The sequence below is a fragment of the Astatotilapia calliptera genome, chromosome 22, assembly GCF_900246225.1.
Source record: "Astatotilapia calliptera chromosome 22, fAstCal1.2, whole genome shotgun sequence".
NCBI classification, from domain to species: domain Eukaryota; kingdom Metazoa; phylum Chordata; class Actinopteri; order Cichliformes; family Cichlidae; genus Astatotilapia; species Astatotilapia calliptera.
Window position 1 is genome coordinate 3,905,033 of NC_039322.1, and position 20,546 is coordinate 3,925,578.

The 20,546-nt window shown below is 40.1% G+C and overlaps 1 protein-coding gene across 2 annotated transcripts in view; it reads right to left on the reverse strand.

Annotated features, from left to right (window-relative positions):
• The window catches only part of grin2da (glutamate receptor, ionotropic, N-methyl D-aspartate 2D, a), a 249,319-nt gene that overhangs the window by 16,063 nt on the left and 212,710 nt on the right, over positions 1-20,546 (reverse strand). For both annotated transcript variants that reach the window (XM_026156009.1, XM_026156011.1), the window contains 4 exons: positions 17,718-17,834; positions 16,682-16,842; positions 12,068-12,137; positions 11,304-11,421 (listed from right to left, as the gene is read on the reverse strand). In XM_026156009.1, the coding sequence (XP_026011794.1) occupies positions 11,304-11,421; positions 12,068-12,137; positions 16,682-16,842; positions 17,718-17,834 (466 nt within the window). The remainder of the gene's footprint in view (positions 1-11,303; positions 11,422-12,067; positions 12,138-16,681; positions 16,843-17,717; positions 17,835-20,546) is intronic.

Consider the following 20,546-nt stretch of genomic DNA (forward strand, 5'->3'; position numbering starts at 1 on the left):
CTGAGTGTATCACAGGCTACATAACTTTCTGCACCGACTCCATACCAAAGACGCCACGTCCCAGTGGCCCCCAGGATTACAGGCCCGTGGCATTGACCTCCCACATCATGAAGACCCTGGAAAGGCTCATCCTGGACCAGCTGCGACCCATAGTAAGACCACACCTGGATCCCCTTCAGTTCGCTTATCAGCCTCGTCTCGGAACAGAGGACGCCATCATCTACCTGCTCAATCGTGTCTACACCCATCTGGACCAGCCGGCAAGCACTGTGAGGGTCATGTTTTTTGACTTTTCCAGTGCTTTCAACACCATCAGGCCGACCCTCCTGGGTGATAAGTTAGCAGCGATGCAGGTGGATGCTTCTCTGGTGTCCTGGATTGTTGATTACCTGACAGGAAGACCACAATATGTACGTCTCCCACAGTGTGTGTCTGACAAGGTGATCAGCAACACAGGGGCACCACAGGGGACTGTCCTCTCCCCCTTCCTCTTCACCCTCTACACCACAGACTTCAGCCACTGCACAGAGACATGCCATCTTCAGAAGTTTTCTGATGACTCTGCGGTGGTTGGATGCATCAGCAGGGATGATGAGACAGAGTACCGGGCTGTGGTCGACTCCTTTGTCACGTGGTGTGAGCAGAATCATCTGCAGCTCAACGGGGCAAAGACCAAGGAACTGATCATGGACTTCAGGAAGACCAGGAAACACTTGACCCCTGTTTCAATTCAGGGGGTCAGTGTTGACATTGTGGAGGACTATAAATACCTTGGAGTACACATTGACAATAAACTGGACTGGGCTAAAAACACCACAGCACTTTACAGGAAGGGCCAGAGTCGTCTCTATTTTTTGAGGCGACTGAGGTCCTTCAACATCTGCCAGAAAATGCTGAGGATTTTCTATGAGTCTGTTGTGGCCAGTGCGATCCTCTATGCTGTTGCATGCTGGGGGAGCAGGCTGAGGGTCGCAGATGCCAACAGACTCGATAAACTGATTCGTAAGGCCAGCAATGTTGTGGGGATGGAGCTGGACTCCCTCAAGGTGGTGTCGGAGAGGCGGATGTTGTCCAAGATAAAGACAATGTTGGATAACACCTCTCACCCACTCCATGACATGCTGGTCAGTCACAGGAGCACGTTCAGTGAAAGACTGAGATTACCGAAAAGCACCACTGAACGACACAGGAAATCATTCCTGCCTGTGGCTCCCTGTACAACTCATCCACTTAACACACTGTTTACTGCTACAGCTACACCCTTCTTGCACATGTTCTATTTCAGCTATTTATTAATAGTGACTTTTATGTATATATATGCCTCTATACAGTATATTGTGCTATTCTTAGTTAGTGTATTCTCTGGAACACAGCTGACAGGAATAACCATAATAAGACAGGGGAAGCTGGACTGAACAGAATGAACATGCAAACGCGGGACCTTCGCAATAAAATGGGAATCATGATGTGGGAGTGGAGGAGAGGCAGACGAGGGAGCGAGGGAACACAAGGGAGAGCACAGACATGACGCGCTGAGGAAGGATGGAAAACGTAACACGAAGGGAAACACGGCACAAGAACTCACACCCCAATATAAACACAGACACACAGGGAGACACAGAGGGCAGAGACACACGGGGGAATCTAATAAACGAAACTGAACAACCTAGGAACCATAAAATAAATAATGAACTAACAAAATAAAACAACACAAGAAAACTAAGAACGCTGAGATGTACATGTATATATTTGACCCTGTGTTTATAATGTTGGATTAGAGAAAATCTGCACCCATGATGAGTGCAAGTAAACTTTGGAGCACATCTGTATATTTATGTAATGCAGGATAGAAGGGATTTTAATCACCACAATGTAAATTTGACATGCTATAGAACATCTTACAAACAGCTAGTCAACAAACCTGTATACTTAAGTTGTAATACAGTTGGTATAATACGCAAGCACATGAATGCAAAATATGCACGAACACTAAGAACAGGCTCAGGAAATAGGGAAAGGGAGCAAGAAAAAGATTTAAAGGATTTAGGAAAAGATTTGCAGCAAAAGTTATGAGATCGAAAAGGGAAATTGGGAATTAGAGACAGTGACTGCAAGACACAGGAGCCCTTTGAAGCGGGCTGTGAAATGGCCTGGTGTCTACACCGAGGGCAGAGCGATGCGACAGCACATGGGAGATGAAAGGGGGAAATGCACACAAACATTACTCTTCCTGTTCAAACTATCAAAAACGTGCACACTCATGTGATACACACTTTGAGCTCCAGTGTAATGGGAGTCTTAGTGCTAGCTATTAATGCAGTAATCAAAAAGACGGAGGCAGCGGGGAAGAAATCATGCTTTTCCCTCCCATGCACACACACACATGCAGACAGATGTGCGTGACCAGGGTGCAGAGGTCTTTTAAATCTAGCACACACACACTGTTTTGAAAATACACTTGGAATGTGGAGGTTCCAATTCCCAATCCTCACTGTTACAATATTAATCGACCTGTGGGTTAATTAACCTTGTCTGAAAACCTTTCCATAAAGCCCTGCCACATGGATTAGTCTCCGCTGTGTTGACTAAAACATCAAATCTGAAAGAAAAAATAAAATAAATCTGGGTCAAGCGTGAGGGGATTGTGTGCCACGTTTCACTTCGCCAACAGTCGTGGAGGAATTCAAATGTTCTCTGACAGCTGAATTAAACTGAGCTCAACTCGATTGACCCTTCTTCCTCTCACCCCACTTCCTGCGCAAATCCTCACAATAAAGGCTAATACGCATGTTCATTCTGCGTATGGCTCCCTCCCATAATCTAATTTATCAAGTTTCAATGAATGTTCAGTTGATTTCTCTCCCTCTGCCCGGCTCTCTGCCTCGCTCCCTTTATCTCCCTGTAAATACGTTAATCATGGCTGCATAAAGCTGCTCTTTGGGAGAAATCTTCCCTACAAAGAGCTGACAGACAGGCAGAATTTCCTCCTTTACCTGCGCTGAGGAGGAAAATGCCACGGAGTGAAGATGGAGAATCGTCTCAACAAATGAAAGGAGCAGGCGTGCAAACCAAGACAGACCATAAAATAGAATCTGTGTTTCATTCTGCTGATTTTTGGCAGTTTTGTTGTGATTTGGGAACAATTCAATTTATGCTACTCCTTAATATTCTAACCTGTGCCTCTATAACATCAATGGCTTTATGTTGGTGTGCAGTGAGGAATTAAGCTCCTTTATTCTTTAATCCTCTCAGGGGCATAATAAATATCCCCTTTATCCAATCTGTGCAGAAATAGCATTAAGAACATTGTATTATGACCTGGGGCAGTTTTATACTTCACCTACAATGTCTTCTAAAGCAGTCAAATATATAAAACTGTGTATATGATCAATTCCAAGTTTGTGTGTGCATAAAAACTATAAATAGCATAAACGTGGACACACTCTATAACGTTTAGTTGGCTCTTAAACACACATAAGCACAGAGGTGACAAACGAGAAGCACAAATATAAGTTTTGATCATTTCTTTATAAACCACTGAAGAAATGCTTCCCTTTCTTCATGAGCTTAGGCCAGGAAAACTATATCGGTTTGGCTTTCAGTTTCTCTAGACTTCTTTTTCCAAATCAATGCTAATGCTGTCATTGTGTAATAACAATAATTTGCTAACCTTTTCAAGTAAAAGTGTAAAGTTTCATTCAAAATCCCCAAAACTGGGGAGAAGCACTCTGACTGACCAGATGATCTGCAAAAATGGAGATCATGGCGTCCATTCTTCACAAAAAGAGCTTTAATCACCAACATGTGATCATTTCCCTTATACAATACTGATTAAAAGCCATTTTTTCCAAGACAGATTTGGGCATATTGGAAATTATTAAAAGAGGAAGTCAAGTGTTTTTTGTTAACAAGTCTGCTTGATCATATAGTTCATTTGGCCTGGTCTCTTCAATTTTGGATCACATTTAATGTGATATCAGTAATATTTGGATTGGATTAAGTTTTATTTGTAACACTGTGGACAGCAGCAATATTTAGCATATAAATAACCGAAAGAGAACTCTGCTGGGAAAAAAGCAAATCATTTGAAGTTACTGTAACTGCTTCGTGTGAGTGACAGAAGTAAATTATAGGAGATACAGTTCCTCCATCACAGAAAGAAATTGCTTTGTTCAGACATCAGCCAAAATGTAAAAGTACAAATAAGAACTGGGACATGGAGAGGCAAAGGCTGTTTTTTTGGGCGAGAGTGATGGGAATCGGGTGGAGGAGGTCGTCAAGTCTAATTGATCTCTTAAACCGATCCTTTTCCCCCCTAAAGGTACTTCTGCAAGACACTTGGTGTAATAACAGCTAAGTGTACACATTTTGTCCTCAGACTTTCTTCATGTATACATGAAAGTGTACGCTGGAAAAAGCAGCATCAAATGTCTTTGCTGAGTTTAAGATGGTAAAATTCTATACAGATAAAAATGTATTGTTTCGGGGATTAGGATTCGTTTTCTGCCATTTTTAGTGCTTTGTTCATTAATTCATTTATGTTTAAATGCTGATCACAAACAATCTGCAGCTTTGGTTCAGCTGTGCAAAGTAAACAAAGGATTATAAACAAAATTGCAGGTTCAGAGAAAAATCTGTGGCTCTGTTCTGAATCTATAAAATGAAAATCAACATCTGGGTCTCTGAAGACTCAAAGCCATTTATACAAAAAAAAAAAAAGAACATCAAGAAAAAATGAAATCAATTTCCCCAGGGTTGCTCTAGTTTGTTCCACCCTTAGTGCCAAAAGCTGTTCATATTCACATCCTGTTATCATTCTTTTGTGTGTGAGGTGTTTTTATTGGCTTTGCTCAGTCAGCATGAATCACTGTGAGTGACACAAAGGGGAAGTGGAATGGAGGCGAACCTTGGATGCATGCTACTGTGGGATTTGAGCTCAGGTGCAACATCAGCATTTCTAACAGTGCACATTCCTGGATCTCTGTCCTTTTCGGCATCGCTTTGAAGAAAGTTTATTTCTTGGAAATACATTGCAGCCACGTGGGACCTGACACACAGATGCCTCATCTTCAAACAGTTTTCTTTATCAAAAGTATTGCTGTGCATCTGCTGTGTTTTGAATTTTCCTCTTTATACTTTAGCAAATGAGGGTCAGCAGCACGACAAAATCAGAGTTCAACAGGTGGTAGCTGCTGTAACAGATGGTAGCTAAAAGAAGACACGATTCTTTATCAGGGAATCGATAAATGATTGAATTGAGGAAGGCTAGTTCAAGAATGTTTACAAGACTCGTAGGGAGATTGCCCGTGTTCCCACAACGAAGATTGATGAGGGAACTGATCAGTCAGTATTTCAGAGCTGCAACAAGGGTCTAAGGCTAAGACTTCCTGTTCTGTCTACAGTTGTTATTTAGAAATGCACATAAAATATTTAAAAAAGGTGCTAAATAACAAAATTGTTTAGATTTTAGCTTTAGCTTACCTGCATGCAACCAAATCCTGATCAAACATGACTTCTCAATACTACATTGGTACCAAATGGGAACTAAAATCCTCTCAGAAGCCGGAAACAAACAACAAAAGTAGAAGAAACTTGAACTTTTTAATAATATGTTAAAAAGTTTAAGGACCCAGCGTTTAAAAATAATTTCTTCTATTTTTTCTACATCGACAGCTTTGCAGTCGTGGTTGTCATCCAACCAAACAGCTAGACATCTCATTTTAAGGACAAACTCACACATCTCTGTTTGAACATTTTGTATCACATACCATCAGCCTCCAGTGTTCTCTTCCCCTGGGAGCTGCTGTCACCGCTGCCACTGAGGCATTTTCCACCTGCCTCTCGCTCTCTCTAATTGCGAAGAGGCTAAATTGCTCCCCAGAGTAGTCAATTTGGTGACTGACCAGTCATGTGCTAAGAAAGGAAACGACAGCACTCTAACAAAGAGATGCATTGCTAGGAAACATTATAGGACTCTTAAAGGGCCACGCTGCTTGTGCAGTGCATGATGAATTCATGTCATGTCTTTGGGGTTGGTTATGAAACTGCTGTAGCTCGGTGTTGAGATTTTAAAGAGCGCAATTATCACAATTAGCCAAATATGTGAAATGCAGTTTGAGGAGGTCCTCTAGTGCTGTTCACACAATTATTGTTTTTTAATCAAATTGGGATTATTACACAGAACATGGATGTTATTCACAGCCCTGGATAAATAACATCATTACCTATTTATGCAGGTGTGCTTTTCAGATTTTTATCCACTTCTTCTACTCTCTATTATCTGTTCAGATCAGGAGGAATCCACTTTACCTAAAGGCCGATGCATTTTAATGACATCTGCTCAATTTGGCTTTTCTAGCTTTTCACTATAAAATACTATAGGAACCAATCATATGTCAGCTTTGCAGATAAGACTTATAAGCCATGTAATCAGATATTTGTATATAAATATATCAAATATTTTTGGTATGAGAAAGGACAGCCAGTAAGAATGTGTGTGGCGTTGGTTTTTAAAGGATAGTTTTATTTTATGTCTTTTGTTGTCAGATATGTGTGTGCTAATCGTCTTTGTGACTTTTCCAACTTTCCTGTTTGTCAGTGGTTTAGGGGTTATTGGCATTGTCACATGGTTTAATTAATATACTGACATTTACTGGATAACTTTAAGCATTTTTTGTTACATCATAACACTGCATAGATCCAGGCAGGATCTGACAATGTTTAGGAGCTAATTTCCATCCAGCTTCGTCCACCAGGCTGTCAAGATCTTCTTGCTGTGTCCCTCTCGACTCTCACACACACAGACTCCAGACCTGCGTTCATCCCTTCTCTCTGTGGTCTAAACATTTTTTTTTTTTTTTTGCATTGTTATTTATAATTTTCTATGAACCAGCAGAATTGTATGCTCCTTAAAAATCCCTTACAACATCTGTTTTCCTTCGGTATTTCAAATTAAGGCTTTGAAAGGTGTAAAATTTTAAATGCATAACTGAATTCCTTCGTACATTGAACAGGAAGTCTTTGGCCCAGCTGACAACAGCCTACAGGTTCTATAAAATATATTAAACTATGTTTTTGAAACATAGTCTACAAATATCTAACACCAGAATTCATCTGAATGAATGTTGTAGTCCTTGTAGTTCATTGGGTACAAATTCATTCCTGATATTCTTTTTTCTCATAGTTCAAATGCAGTTTTAATACATTTGTATTCAGAATCAGTGCTGACGCATAAAGGAAAAATAACAGAACATTTCATCTGGTTAGAAATAGGCACAGCAGAAACTTGACAAATGCTTTCATAAAAACGACCTCTGCTGCCAGAAATGATCAGAAAAGACCAAAGCTGGGTATCTACTTATTTAGTACGTGTTTCTTATTTTGTCACACTTGGAAAGTTTGAAAGTTCGAATGTGACTGCGACAGACTGGTGACCTGTCCAGGCTCTTCCTCACTGTACCTGATTCTGATTCTGATTCTGATTCTGATACCTCCTGACCTCTGACAAGACAGCAAGCCGCTGAAATAGACTCCTGCCTCCCTGAACCCTAAACTTGGATAAGTGAAAGACGGATGGATGTTCAAATACAGCTGGAAATGTAGATTTATCTCATGTTTTCCTTTGGCTGTAATCCACAAAATTCTATGAACCTTCTCTTGTTTTCAGTGTCATCATGTTGAATTGGTGCCACAGATCATGTTCACTTGTCTGCAGGATTTGCTGTAACTTTATTGGAGACTATTTAAAACAAACAACCCAGAGGTTCAAGTATTCAGTATTTCAGCTGCATGCTAAGAGACCAGGACTGAAACAATGAGAAACAGGCTGGTTAACATTACCACTGTTTAAATGTACTCTGTAGTACCAATGAGCGCTTTGAGCTCCTTCACTGCTCCTCAGATCTGTGTTTTTTTCCAAACCTCTTGTGTTTCCTGTTTCTTTCTGTGCTGAACAGATCCACTCATCAATCTTCTTTGGACGCTTTGCCATTACTGAGCTACTAATGACAAATATGTAAATAAAAATGTGATTAACACATAAATAGCCAGAGTTCTTGGAAATGTTCATGATCACCAAATGTGATATCGTCATAGCAGCATGAACAAAGTCTGAGAAGAGCTGTGTTTAAATCCAGTTTCTGTGATCTTTTTACGTCATCATGAGCAACACAATCAAAAACTGAAGTCTTGAAATTCAACAGAGACCTAAGAAAATGCAAAGAGGCTGAAATTACTATCAGACTATAAGTCAGAGGATGGGAAAAAAAAACAGGCAAAATGTGTATGCAACAAACCAAACAATAACTTTGAGGGTAAAATATTTAGAGGAGTGAAGTCTGTCTGAAGTCTGCTGTGCAGTATGTGTATTTGTGTATAATCAGGTCAGACAGAGAATATGGGAAGTGTTACTGAGTGTATGAACCAGAAAAAGAGAAATGTGTGTGTGCAAGTGTGTGTACGTGTTATCTGACAGCTTTAGCAGAGATCACACGACCCTCCCTCTTCCTCTCTGCTCCTCCTCCCTCTGACCTTCTCTATTGATCTTCCTCTCTCTCACAACCACCACCTCTTTAATTTCTCTACTGACCCTCACCTATCACACCTTTCTCCATCCACATCCCTCTTTTCTCTTCCTCACCCCCAGCTTTAAACTTTATCCTCCTATAACACTCAACCATCACCACAAAACCTGTGTAAACTTTTTGATCATTATTCATTTGCAGTGGAATTAAAGAACTAGAAACATTAAAAAAAATAACTAAATAAATAAATAAAACCTTTTTCTCCAGTACACGCTCTTCCTGAACATCATGACCCAGCCATTTTTAAAATGTATAAAACTTGGATAATCTTCATAAAGAGGACTCCTGGTCAACCTGCTGTTACCCTAAAAATGTAAGTTTTAGCTGCATTTTCACTAAAAGTGTTGCCACCTTCCCAATCGACCCATGTCAGTGAGGTTGAACAGCATGTTTAGATTCTGCAAGGTTTTTGATTTTGTTTACAGAGGCGCATAACTTGGTGACCTTGGGTGCTAACTCCATATTTTGGGGTCTAATGAGCAGATTCCTTAGTAATTCTCAATCAAAGCTTTTGACATGTCTTGGTTTGTGGAGCGGTTATGGTGTAAGAGGGACAAACGGCATAAGTAGCGTATCAGAATTACCTTTTACTTCTGTAGTAATTAGCACAGTAATTAGGACGCATTAATGAAAGGATCATTTAAAAAGGAAAATTAATATAGTCCTCAGTACTGCAGTCATGAATACAGACATGAATGTAATAAATGTTTTGGACATGTGACTACTCTTCCTTTGAATGTGCTGTTTGCTGGTGGGCAGTAAGGAGATTACATGAAATGCGGTGGGAGTGCAAAGAAAATGGCGACCAACAATGGCGATCGAAATCAAGTAACTTAATAAGCTAACTGAGCTGTAACAGAGTAGCTTTGCATGACATGTAGCTCAGCATAATCCTTATTAGGTATATATATAAAATATCCACTGACTGAAATCCACTGTTTAGCTTTGAGGAGACTGTATGTTTAATCCAGTTGTCTGATGAGTTAGCTCTGCTCAACAGAAGATTTCAACAGCAGATGACTGGGACCTCCATGCTCTTAGTAAGAACTAACATCATACAGAGCCAAGAGTGGAACAAAAACTGGCTGAAACACAGAGTTTAGAGTAGATTTTGATTCACTGCCATTTCAGCTACTTATACCATATAGATACACTGACCTCATTACTTAAAAGTTTGGCCCTGTTTAGCATGAGAATCCAGGAAATAGTAGTTTAAATACAAATCCAAGGTGTGATCGGTCTCCTTTAACCATTGTTTGTTGAACAGACCTCTCAAAGATCTCACAGAACTTTTTTTACATTTCAATATTTTATGACTTTGTCACGTTGTTGCTAATGATTTGACATTACTATTTTCTGTTCATACTTTAATTTGGTGCTTTTTTTTTAGGAACAATGGTTTGGGGTCTCAGAGGATCCCGGTCTGAAGGATCCACTTCTCCCTACACAGTTTTAATAAATTAAACTATCTGTTCAATTAATATATTCTATGAGTCTAAAATTAAAGTAAAATACAACATAACGTGACAATAATAAAACTCTGTCAATCATTTAAAAAAAGTATTACCTTCATCATATACATGAGGAACTTCCCAGTAATCCAAATGTTGGGAATGTGACTGGATTAAATGCACCTGAGAGCTGGGGCATGTGATGCTCATGCTGTATATAAAAAGAGCCCCAGTCTGAGCAGCAATGACTCTCCTAGGAGACAGGAAAACTCTACCTCCTGATGTGACTGTCTAATGCTCAGCTGGAAGACCTACTTGACAAAAGTATTACCTTTGCTCCTGAAATATAGACAGCAAGGTAGTAACTGTTCCTCCTCCTGTTACAGGCCAACAGGAGCAAAGCATGAGGCAAATCGGGTGTTATCAGTGCCTGAAGTGTCTGACTAGCTTCAGTCGCTTTTAGCTCTTTCTGAAACAACCCTAGTGAGAGCTTGGTTCGTATCAGCAGACAAAAGTCAGACTGCGCAGGCAGGCCGTCCCTTTGTCATCAATTCTGCTTAAAATATTTATGGACAGAATGTCCAGGCACACCCAGTGGGTGGGGGTATCAGTTCAATGGTCTCAGATTTCAGGTTCTGTTCTGGAGATCATGACTTCATTGAGTCATTTCGTCCAGCTTGCACTGGGAGACAATTAGCTCCTCCAAGTCTGAGGCCATGGTTCCCAGCTGGAAACGGATAGAGGAGTTTAAGTTTGTTCATGAGTGAGAGGGAGAGATTGACAAACATACTGAAGTGGCATCTGCAGTAATGTGGACTCTTTACCGGTCTGTTGTGGTCAAGAAATAGATGACTCTGTTTATAGGTTGATCTACTTTCCTAACTTTATTTGTGGTAAAGGTATCGTGGATAAGCAGAACTGGGCTTCCTCTGAAGTGTATCTGGACTCCTTTAGCGATACGTGATGAGATGGTGATTTGGAATGGACTCAGAAAGGAGCCACTGGAGGTGGTACCGGCATCTGACTAGGATGCTTCCTGGGCAACTTCTAGGTGAGGTGTTTTGGGCTCCTCCTGTCAAGAGGAGGCCCCGGAGCAGGCGAAGGACACAACCAGGTTGTGATTGGCTTTATGCTATTTTTTTCTTTTATTATTACTTATTGGGGTTTTCAAGTTGGTAAGATGAGCATTAACTATCTGCTTCTTGTTCTCTCCTTCGTCCTTCCTGCTAGCGCATCTTACGTGTTGCTTTCTGGTCCCTTTTTAACTTACCATCTCCAACTAACTGCAGCAGAGCCAGGTCCAGTGGGCGTTTCCAGCGGGAATTCTTGTGCAGTGCAATACCGTAACCCGTAGTGGCAAACACCTTACCAGAGCCGATGGTCATAACCTTTTTGAATTAAACACATAAAGGTCCATAAATCCACGTATACACACAAACACATTAATTCACAGAGAGCCAGATATGAAGACGCAGATGGCAATGAGCAAAAGATAAATTAGTTTCATTTTAACTGTAATTTCTTTGTGTACTGTCACGGTCACATAAATTCAGTTGGCTGAGCTCTAATATCGACATCCCAGAGTGTGGGATATTGTTTCAGTGGAGGAATTAATATAGATCCACATCAGTTGTAATAATTACTGCAGCAGTGGCTGTTGTATGAGGCTGCTGGGAGCTCAGGCCTCCCACAGACCTTATTATAAATGATCACCAGGAAGGATTTTCATTCTTGCTGTGGGAGCCGTATCAAACTCAAACTTATAAATAAATCAACACCAGTGCCAACCAGAAATGACAATATTAACTAGCTACAGGCCGCAAGGGGGAAATATAAATGCATTGGGTGTGTTTGATTTATTTAATGCAGATGTACATCTTGTACAAGTGCTCATTTAGCATGCTTGTTATGTTTTTTGTTTTGTTTTTTTGCACATGGTAATAGGACAAAGAAACTTGAGCAATGGTTGCCCGTATGCACGAAAGTGTCACTGTGCAGAGGTGTGAAATCACTGTGCACAGATGCATTTCCTACCTTGCAGCCCTCGTCCTTCCTGGCCATGTAGTTCAACACTGCAGCATCATAAATGAAGGCATCTAGTTTTCTGCAGGGGAGAAATGAAGGAGGAAAATTACAACAAAGCAATGGAAATCACTGACCTGGATCTAAATGACAAAAGCAACTAGAGAACAAAATGACAAGATATGATGGACAAACCAGCAGTGAGACAATGTCCCTACAAAGACATCAGCAAACAGAGGGCTCTTTCTAAACAGCTTTTCACCAACTTTCAACAATCACACAGTGAAACATTCATAAATGGAGGAAGAGATGCCAATTCTCCTCCTACAATAGCTTGAATAGAGCATAATTGAATGCAGCGACAGGGGAGGGGGTAATTTAAGCAAAGGATGTGAAATTCACTTTTGCTCAGAAGGAAAAATTCAAACAGTTGTTGTAATTTCTGACTGCAGCTACTCAAAAAAATGCAGTTTTTTTACATAAATGTTCAGGAAGTTTACAAAAGCCTTGTTTCTTTCAAAGCCACCACATGACTGGGTAAGGCTTAGTATATTGCGACAACATTTAATCTAACTGAAAAAGAAATAAACCATAAATCACTGTGAATGATGATATTTAAAGCTAACTAGGAAATTCATCTTACGGCAGATCAGTCTGTAAATGTGTTATGTAAAGGCTGTTATCAAAGCTGTTGGACTGCATTAGTCATACCCACCTGTTTCAAATCTTATCAGCCCATCAAATGCCCATTATATGTTGTTATCAGTCCCTAGCAGCACCTCTTAGTGGTGGTAATTTCACCCTGCTGAACAGCAGCGACCCGAGGTGTGTTTCTAGGTTAAAACAGCAGTAAAAGCATCTTTTGGACATTTCCTTTGTTACGTTGTAAGGTCTTTGATTTCTTTTTAAGCTCAAAAGGTAGTTGGTAATGTTCAGGAGAAGATAACGGTTTAAAATAAAGATACTTTTACATTTATTGCAATGAATAACAGCCTACTGCGCCTGGCAGAAGGTAGAGGAAGGTGTTTCATTGGTGATGTGTGTGAAAAACGATCTGTTATCACACATATTCAATCAATCAAATGAAAAAACTAAAGTGAAGTTCTGGTTTGATAAAAACAAAGTATCATTAGATTTGAATAAATCTAAACTTATGTTATTTGGAAATAGTAGTTTAAATACAAATGCAAAGATTCAAATAAATGGTGTTGATATTGAAAGAGTCAGTGAAAATAAATTTCTGGGGGTAATAATAGAGCTCACGTAAGATATATTCATTCCAAAGTATCACGTAGCATTGCAGTACTAAACAAGGCAAAACAGGTATTCGACAGAACATCACTTCATATTCTATACTGTTCACTGGTTTCACCATACTTAAGCTATTGTGCAGAGGTCTGGGGCAATAACTATAAAACCACATTACATTCACTTTTTACTCTTCAAAAAAAGCAATTCGAATCATCCACAATGCAGGTTATAGGAACATACAAACTCACTATTTTTGCAGTCTGAAATATTGAAAATTGACAATCTAGTGAAATTCCAAACAGCACAAATTCTATTCAAAGCAAAAAATAAAGAACTGCCAGGTAATATTCAGAGTATGTTTTTTTTTTTTGAAAGAAGGAAGTTATAATTTAAGGGGTTTTTGTAACTTCAAAACAGGGAAGGTACGTACTACAAGAAAAGGCTTTTGTGTTTCTGTTCATGGAGTGAAACTGTGGAACAGTCTGAATATGGAATTAAAGCAAAGTCCAAACATTGCCCCGGGGCCTCCTCCCGGTGGGACATGCCCGGAACACCTCACCCAGGAGGCGCCCAGGAGGCATCCTTGTCAGATGCCCGAACCACCACAGCTGACTCCTTTCGATGTGGAGGACCAGCTGCTCTACTCTGAGCCCCTCCCGGATGGCCGAACTTCTCACCCTATCTCTAAGGGAGAGGCCAGCCACCCTTCGGAGGAAGCTCATTTCTGCCGCTTGTATCCGCGATCTCGTTCATTCGGTCACTACCCACAGCTGAATATCTCTATTTAAAAAAAATAATAATAATCATGATGTGATATTATAGTATATAGTATATCAGAAATCTCTTCACTATTTTTATTACAAATTATATCAGTAAGGAAGCTGACTAGATATTAACTGATAATTTATGGCAAAGTTTTGGGATTAAATAAGTGTGTACTTCTTCCCACTCCCTTTCAACATCTAAATTAATCAGAACGTTTTTTGTATGTATTTTGTATAGTATTTTTTCTCTCTCTTATTTTTCTCTTCTAAATGTATATTGTTCACATGTTGAAATAAATTACCAATCAATCAAACCAGCTTTAATTCATTTTCTACAGCAGTGGTTTTGTAGCTACTTTGGATAATGTGGTTCATATCTGAATCATGTTGCAGATATAAGGAGTTTTCTGTGATGCAGTTGCATTTATATGCATTTTTTCTTTGCAACATTATCCAGCTGTACATATCTTAGGAATTAGAAACTGACCAAGTGCCATTCTCAAAACTGCAACTCCCAGGGTGTCATGGGAGGGTTTCCTAAATTCACACACTACATCATATGGTGTGATAATTACACAGCCTGTGGTTTCACTCTTTGGGAAAATGAGGAAATTCTTAGTTATAATAATCTAAAAGATTGAGACTAGCATTAATTCAGGCAAGACAAGAACTGAAGCTCAGACTGTAATCCTCACAGACCGGCTGATAACAGCGAGCCTCCCCGTGGTTTCTGCACATCTGAAACCCAGCTCCGTCCTAGCTTCTTCTTTTAATGCCACATCTCATTTGATCACTGTTATATCACTTCTCACTGATGCCAGATTGTTTCTGCATGCTGCTCTCTCACCTCAGGCTTTCTATCTGTGCACATGCAAGGGCAGAGACATACCACCAAATATAAATTACTCCAGGAAGAATCTTCTCCAGTGATCCAGTAGTAACAGTAATAATTAAAAAGAAAAAAAATCTCAAGATTAAAGTATAGGGAAAAAATGAATCATTTGAAATCTGCTACTGGAGTAGAAGCAGTGCAAAATGGATATACATCAAAAGTGAATTACAACAGTTCATCATCAAGTAATGGATTAAATGTAACAGCTCAGCTCACACTGGTGATGTACATCTGAGAAGCGGATGATAGATTTGTCACTACACCTGCTCTTCTACTTCACATTCATTTATATTCACACTCAGGGAGCTGCACAGATCCACGAAATTGTTACTGGGGGGAAAGCGCTCAGTTGAAGGGTGGAAGATTTTTTTAAAAAAAGGTGACGAAGAGGGTACACAAAGCAGGAGGGGAGGAGGTGGCTGACAGCAAAAGGAGAGAAAAGGGAAGTTCAGATATTATTATTGGGTGGCAAAGGAAGCACACAGGAGTTGATGAACTGGGAGCAAGGAGTTAATGAGAGAGGGAGGAATAGACCAGTCAAAGGACAGAAAAAAAATCATCATGAGAAGAAAAGGAAAGCACAGGAGGAGAAAAGATGAGATGGAGAGGCGGTGCTCAGTGCCATGGCAGGCAAATCAAACAGAAATCTTCATATCACTTTGCCTCGACGGATATTTCCTTTGTTTATAATGTCAGGATGAGAGGGAAGGATAAGGAAGAGGTAGATAAACAGTGTGTAATGAAAGAGACGACGGACAGACTGATTGAAGTGAGATAGAGAGAGAGGTGGAAAATTAATGTAAGAGGGGCAAGAAGGACAAGTGAGTATGATAAAAAGGAATGCATCGTTGTGTTTTAATAACACGCTACGTCAAATCTACTAAAGACTGTGCCCGCTACTTGCTGGCTTGTGTGTGTGTGCTTGCTTGTCCCATTAAACATTTGAACCCTAATCTGCATCACTCCCCCCTTTCCCCTCCACCTCGCCCGCTTCCACATCAAACGCAATGAGCGAGTGTATATTTTATGGAAAGTGCTTTGTGTACTTTGTAGTCCCACAGGCGTATAATAAACCCCCCCACCCCCGTTGAAGACAAGAGGCGCCCGAGTGTCAGCCAGTGCTGAGATGGCGCAATTTTCCCACCGCACTGCGGTTGCTGCTAGCATGTATTATTTAAAAGTTTCCAGCCCTCCACACCTCTTCTCCAACTGCATTTAGTAGCCATGATCCTGATGGGGCTGCACAGGTTACAACAGTTTGCTGTGGCTCCCGAGGCAAGGCAGATCAATGCGCTAACAGGGTGAGTCAGGCAAAAACGGCTCCTGTAATTGAACCGAGCGTGGACGACAACACCGCCTCAAGTTAAAAATAAAAGATATATAAAAACCAGGGGAGATGGCACGGTATCTGTTTAAAGTAAGTGCTGTTGTCAAAAATGTGCAGCTTTAACTTGAATCTGGGTGCTGTTTAAAAGAGTGGATGACAGCAGAAGTATATTTGTAGAAATGAGATGTCTAGTGCAGGCAGAGTGTGGTTGCGTTCGGTCGTAACAATATCTGACATTTTTTACTTCATGCTCTTCCAAGTCCCGATCTACTTCCAATATTGTTCTGTTCGTATCTAACCGAACACGTAGGCTTTAATTTCTTCTATTTCACATGACAAATCCACACTCAATCCACACTCCAAGTGGTTGCTAATAGTTCTTCTATCCTTACCCAGTCTTGAGGTTGTCAATGGCTTCCTCTACACCCTTCTGGTTGTTGCGAATCATATACTGGTGCATGTTGGGATAGTTGGAGCGGATGTTCTCCTCAGTGCTGCCATTTGGCACCGTGCCGAAACGCAGTGGTGGGTACTGGTCTGCTGGCTGCTGAAACTGCACAAGAAGAAGAAGAGGAGGTGGGCTGAGATTAAAGTGACAGGAGGAAGGACGGAAGTTAAAGAGTGGTAGCTGAAATGAGGGAGAGGAGCCGATCCGTGCTGCGGGATGAAGAGCTGCAAAGATTCAAAGACTTCACTTTCAAAGAAGAGCCCCTGTGCTACACTTTTCTAAAGAGCTCAGAAGCAGAGAGAGACTGATAAAACAGATGAGGTTTTAAAGTGTCAAAGCAGCGGGACACAGTTTTGTGAGTTGTGGTGAAACTGCGCTGGAAAAATCAAAATAATAAAAAAAGGAAAGTACACAGTTTTCCACTTCTGTTAACTTAAGCTATTCTGATGTGCTCTCTTAAAGGCAGACATGAGAGAGTGCAATATTTGTGGCATAATCGTATTTACAACCCCGATTCCAAAAAGATGTTGGTTTGCTGAAGGTATGAGGGGGAGGGAACTGTAGCTTCTTTTAGTCTGTGGCGATAACAGACGGGTGATATACTCTCTGTGATGTGCAAAGATGAATTAAAATTTGGATTTGTGATCCCAGTGAAGAGATTCCGGCTTCTCCCTGCTTCTTTATTCCACCCAAAATGACCTTTGACCCGGAGAACGTGTTAGCATCTCTCTCTATTCATTTATTTTTCATTGTACACAGCAATCCATGTTTTTGGAAACAGGGTTGTATTTATTTTGAAAGATGACCCTGAGTCTGGGAGACTTTGGTGTTGTAAGTTTTAAATCAGGTAAAATACCCATGATTCTCTCAATATCAAATATGTGGAATTTCTTGCTAACCATTCAGTCCATCATATGACTATTCACCTGTTTGTAAATCACTTATCCATCCATCCATCCATCCATCCATCCATATCATACCTTCTTATCTGACAGCCCTGACACCGTGTCAATGTACTCCTCCTGGATCATGAAGGCAGCCAGGTTGGCAGTGTAGGAGGCCAGGAAGATGACAGCGAAAAAGGCCCACACCAGCACCTGAAGGTAGAACGTGGTGGAGTAAGATCAATGAGGACTGAGCCTGACAGGTGTGAAAGTATTTTAGGATCCCGGTGACTCTATTTCCACTCCCTGGCATTTCATCGCTAAACTCACAGCTCTGAAACTCTGTCTTGCCTGGAGGGCCGGTTCATACTTTCCACCGTGGCATTTCTGCCTCCTAAAGCTGCAACCCAGGAATCTGTCGCACAATTAAATGAACTTAAATTGTAAATAATATTAAACTAGTTGCATATTTTTAAATATGGGAAGAAAGAAAATCCCCTTTTTCATGCAATACACTCCTTACATCATCACGTCCATCACAGTGGATATAAAAATACCTTCTGCCCACCTTAAAATTCATTTAGGACCATTGATGCAAATATGCTAGTTGAATCAAAGCACTTGGTTAAGTATGTAAGCACAATTTTGAAATACATGATTTAAGTAATTAATTATATTTAAAAGGTATTTTTCAAATAAAAAAATATATTGTGTAAAAGTTATTTAATATTGCATCTCCACAAAGGAGGGAAACTTGGTGACATATGTTATGTTTAGTGCTTTGTATAATTCAAGCTTCAAGCGCTACATCCTTCATCATTCAAGCAGTTGAACTGCTATTTCATTCACATAGCCTTTAGCTCAGAAAACAGATGGTGCAAATTTATTCCAGGCTTGGGCTGATTGCCTGTTAGCCTATAGCTATTTGATTGGTTATTTGCTACATAATCTTGCTTTTCTTGCACAGATACTCGTTGGCAGAAATTAATATTTTATTGTTAAAGAAGTGTTCAAATGTATTCAGCATAAACAAAGTGGATTATCTTTTGCAGCACAAATAAAAAAAACAAACTGCCATTTGAAGAAGAAGACAGATTAGAGAACGGCCTGGAGACTCAAGTACAAAACTGTGGCTGACTGATTTGTTTTAATAGTTTTTGGAGAAACGCAAACATAAGGTGAGAAATCAAAAATTGTTAAAAAAGGAAGAAAAACCCCCACTGCATTTAAATTTGAAATCACCTTGAAGCACTCCTTCAAGGTTACATATTTGCGCCCCTCTGGAGTGCTTCCAGCACCACTGCAGTTTTTAGATTGCTCCTTGGAGGTCCTATTTTGGCACGTCAATGCCACCGTCTTCTTCAGGAGTTCTTCTTCTTCTTGATGTTTACTTAAAGAGTAATCAACTTCTGTGCCAAACTGATGCAAATTTCCTCCTGATGACTGTGGGGATCACTAGTGGGGATCATATGACTGGGTATCATATTCAGCGACAATCCAGCGACAACCAAACAACAGCCTTCAGAGGAAGAGTTTGCAGTGTTTGTCATGGCCTAAAGGTGTCGCATCGGGTTAGTTTGTGTGTGTGTGTGTGTGTGTGTGTGTGTGTATGTTTTCATGAAGTGAAGCCCTTAACGAGCAAGAACGCCACATTAAATCAGATAAAGATTATGACTTTTATGAGAGAACTGCAACAAGTGAGGTTAATATTTCAGTTTGTTTATTATTTAAATGCTAGATTTTCACCAGATAATGGCTGTTTTCACATTGTAGTATTGCTGTCTGAGTAAGGAATCAAAATATATTAACTACCCCAAATTACTTTAGCAAATTAATATGATTCTTCAAAAGGTTTTTTAGGCAATTCGGGATGGAGACATTTAGCCGTACAGAAGAGCTGCTTTTATTGCTATAAGATGGTTGAATGCTGACATTCAGCCAGGAAGCAGAGATGTGGATTAGCCGGAGCAATAAATTTGCACTGTGGTGAATAGGACTATTTGTTTCCACAGTACTCTGTTTATGCCAAAAGTTAATTTGCATAATTTTCTTAGTGATTAAGATAGTAAATGCACACCCCTACTAACTGTGGCAAATCAGCATAATTAAAAAATAAAACTCAGTGGAGGCTTGAACGACGGACTGCTTGGGAAGTTATCGACCTGTGGACTGATGTAAAATCTGTTTAAATGGTTAATATCAATAATAAATGGTTGACAATTATCCTTCCAGCGCATAGTGGGGTACTTACTGATAACCCTGAATAGGCTTAGGCAGGTATGAAAAATGAAGTGGAAGTCATTTGGCAAATAAACCTCCATTAAAATTGGATTTATCTTGTAATCATTCTTTCTTTTTTCCTTTTAATTAGACGTGGTTGCCTCGTAGAATATTTTGGCTGGCAAGTGTTGCAAAAACATATCAGATACAGAGTGCTGGTGCTGCTAAAGGGGAACCTTAAATATACAGTTTTCTCTTCAGTGGATTTTTTAATCTTAAATTGAACATGGGAAATGGTTCGATGGGCAAGAAAACCATTAATAACTCTTACCTGCAGGCTGAAATACAACTAACTTCAAAACCAGGTTAAAAAAAAAAAGCACACATACGATGTTGAATAATCATCTTCTCTGCTCTAACCCCCTTTTGTGAAGCCTATCAAGCAGCTAATGAGCTCTTAAGATGATTGGGGTTTTGTTGAAAAGCACTTGGGCAAGCAGTCGAACAAAATACACCTCGAGTTTTCCCCTCCTGTGGCTTTACTCTGCATTAGAGATTGCAAGCCCAAAGTAACAGCAGGTACTGAAAGGACCACGACAGTGAAACAAGTGACTAAACAGTCTGTTAAATAATTGTCTTGTAGACACCTAGATTACACTGAAACATGACATTTTTAATGACTACAGTTTAATGTCACACAGGTAT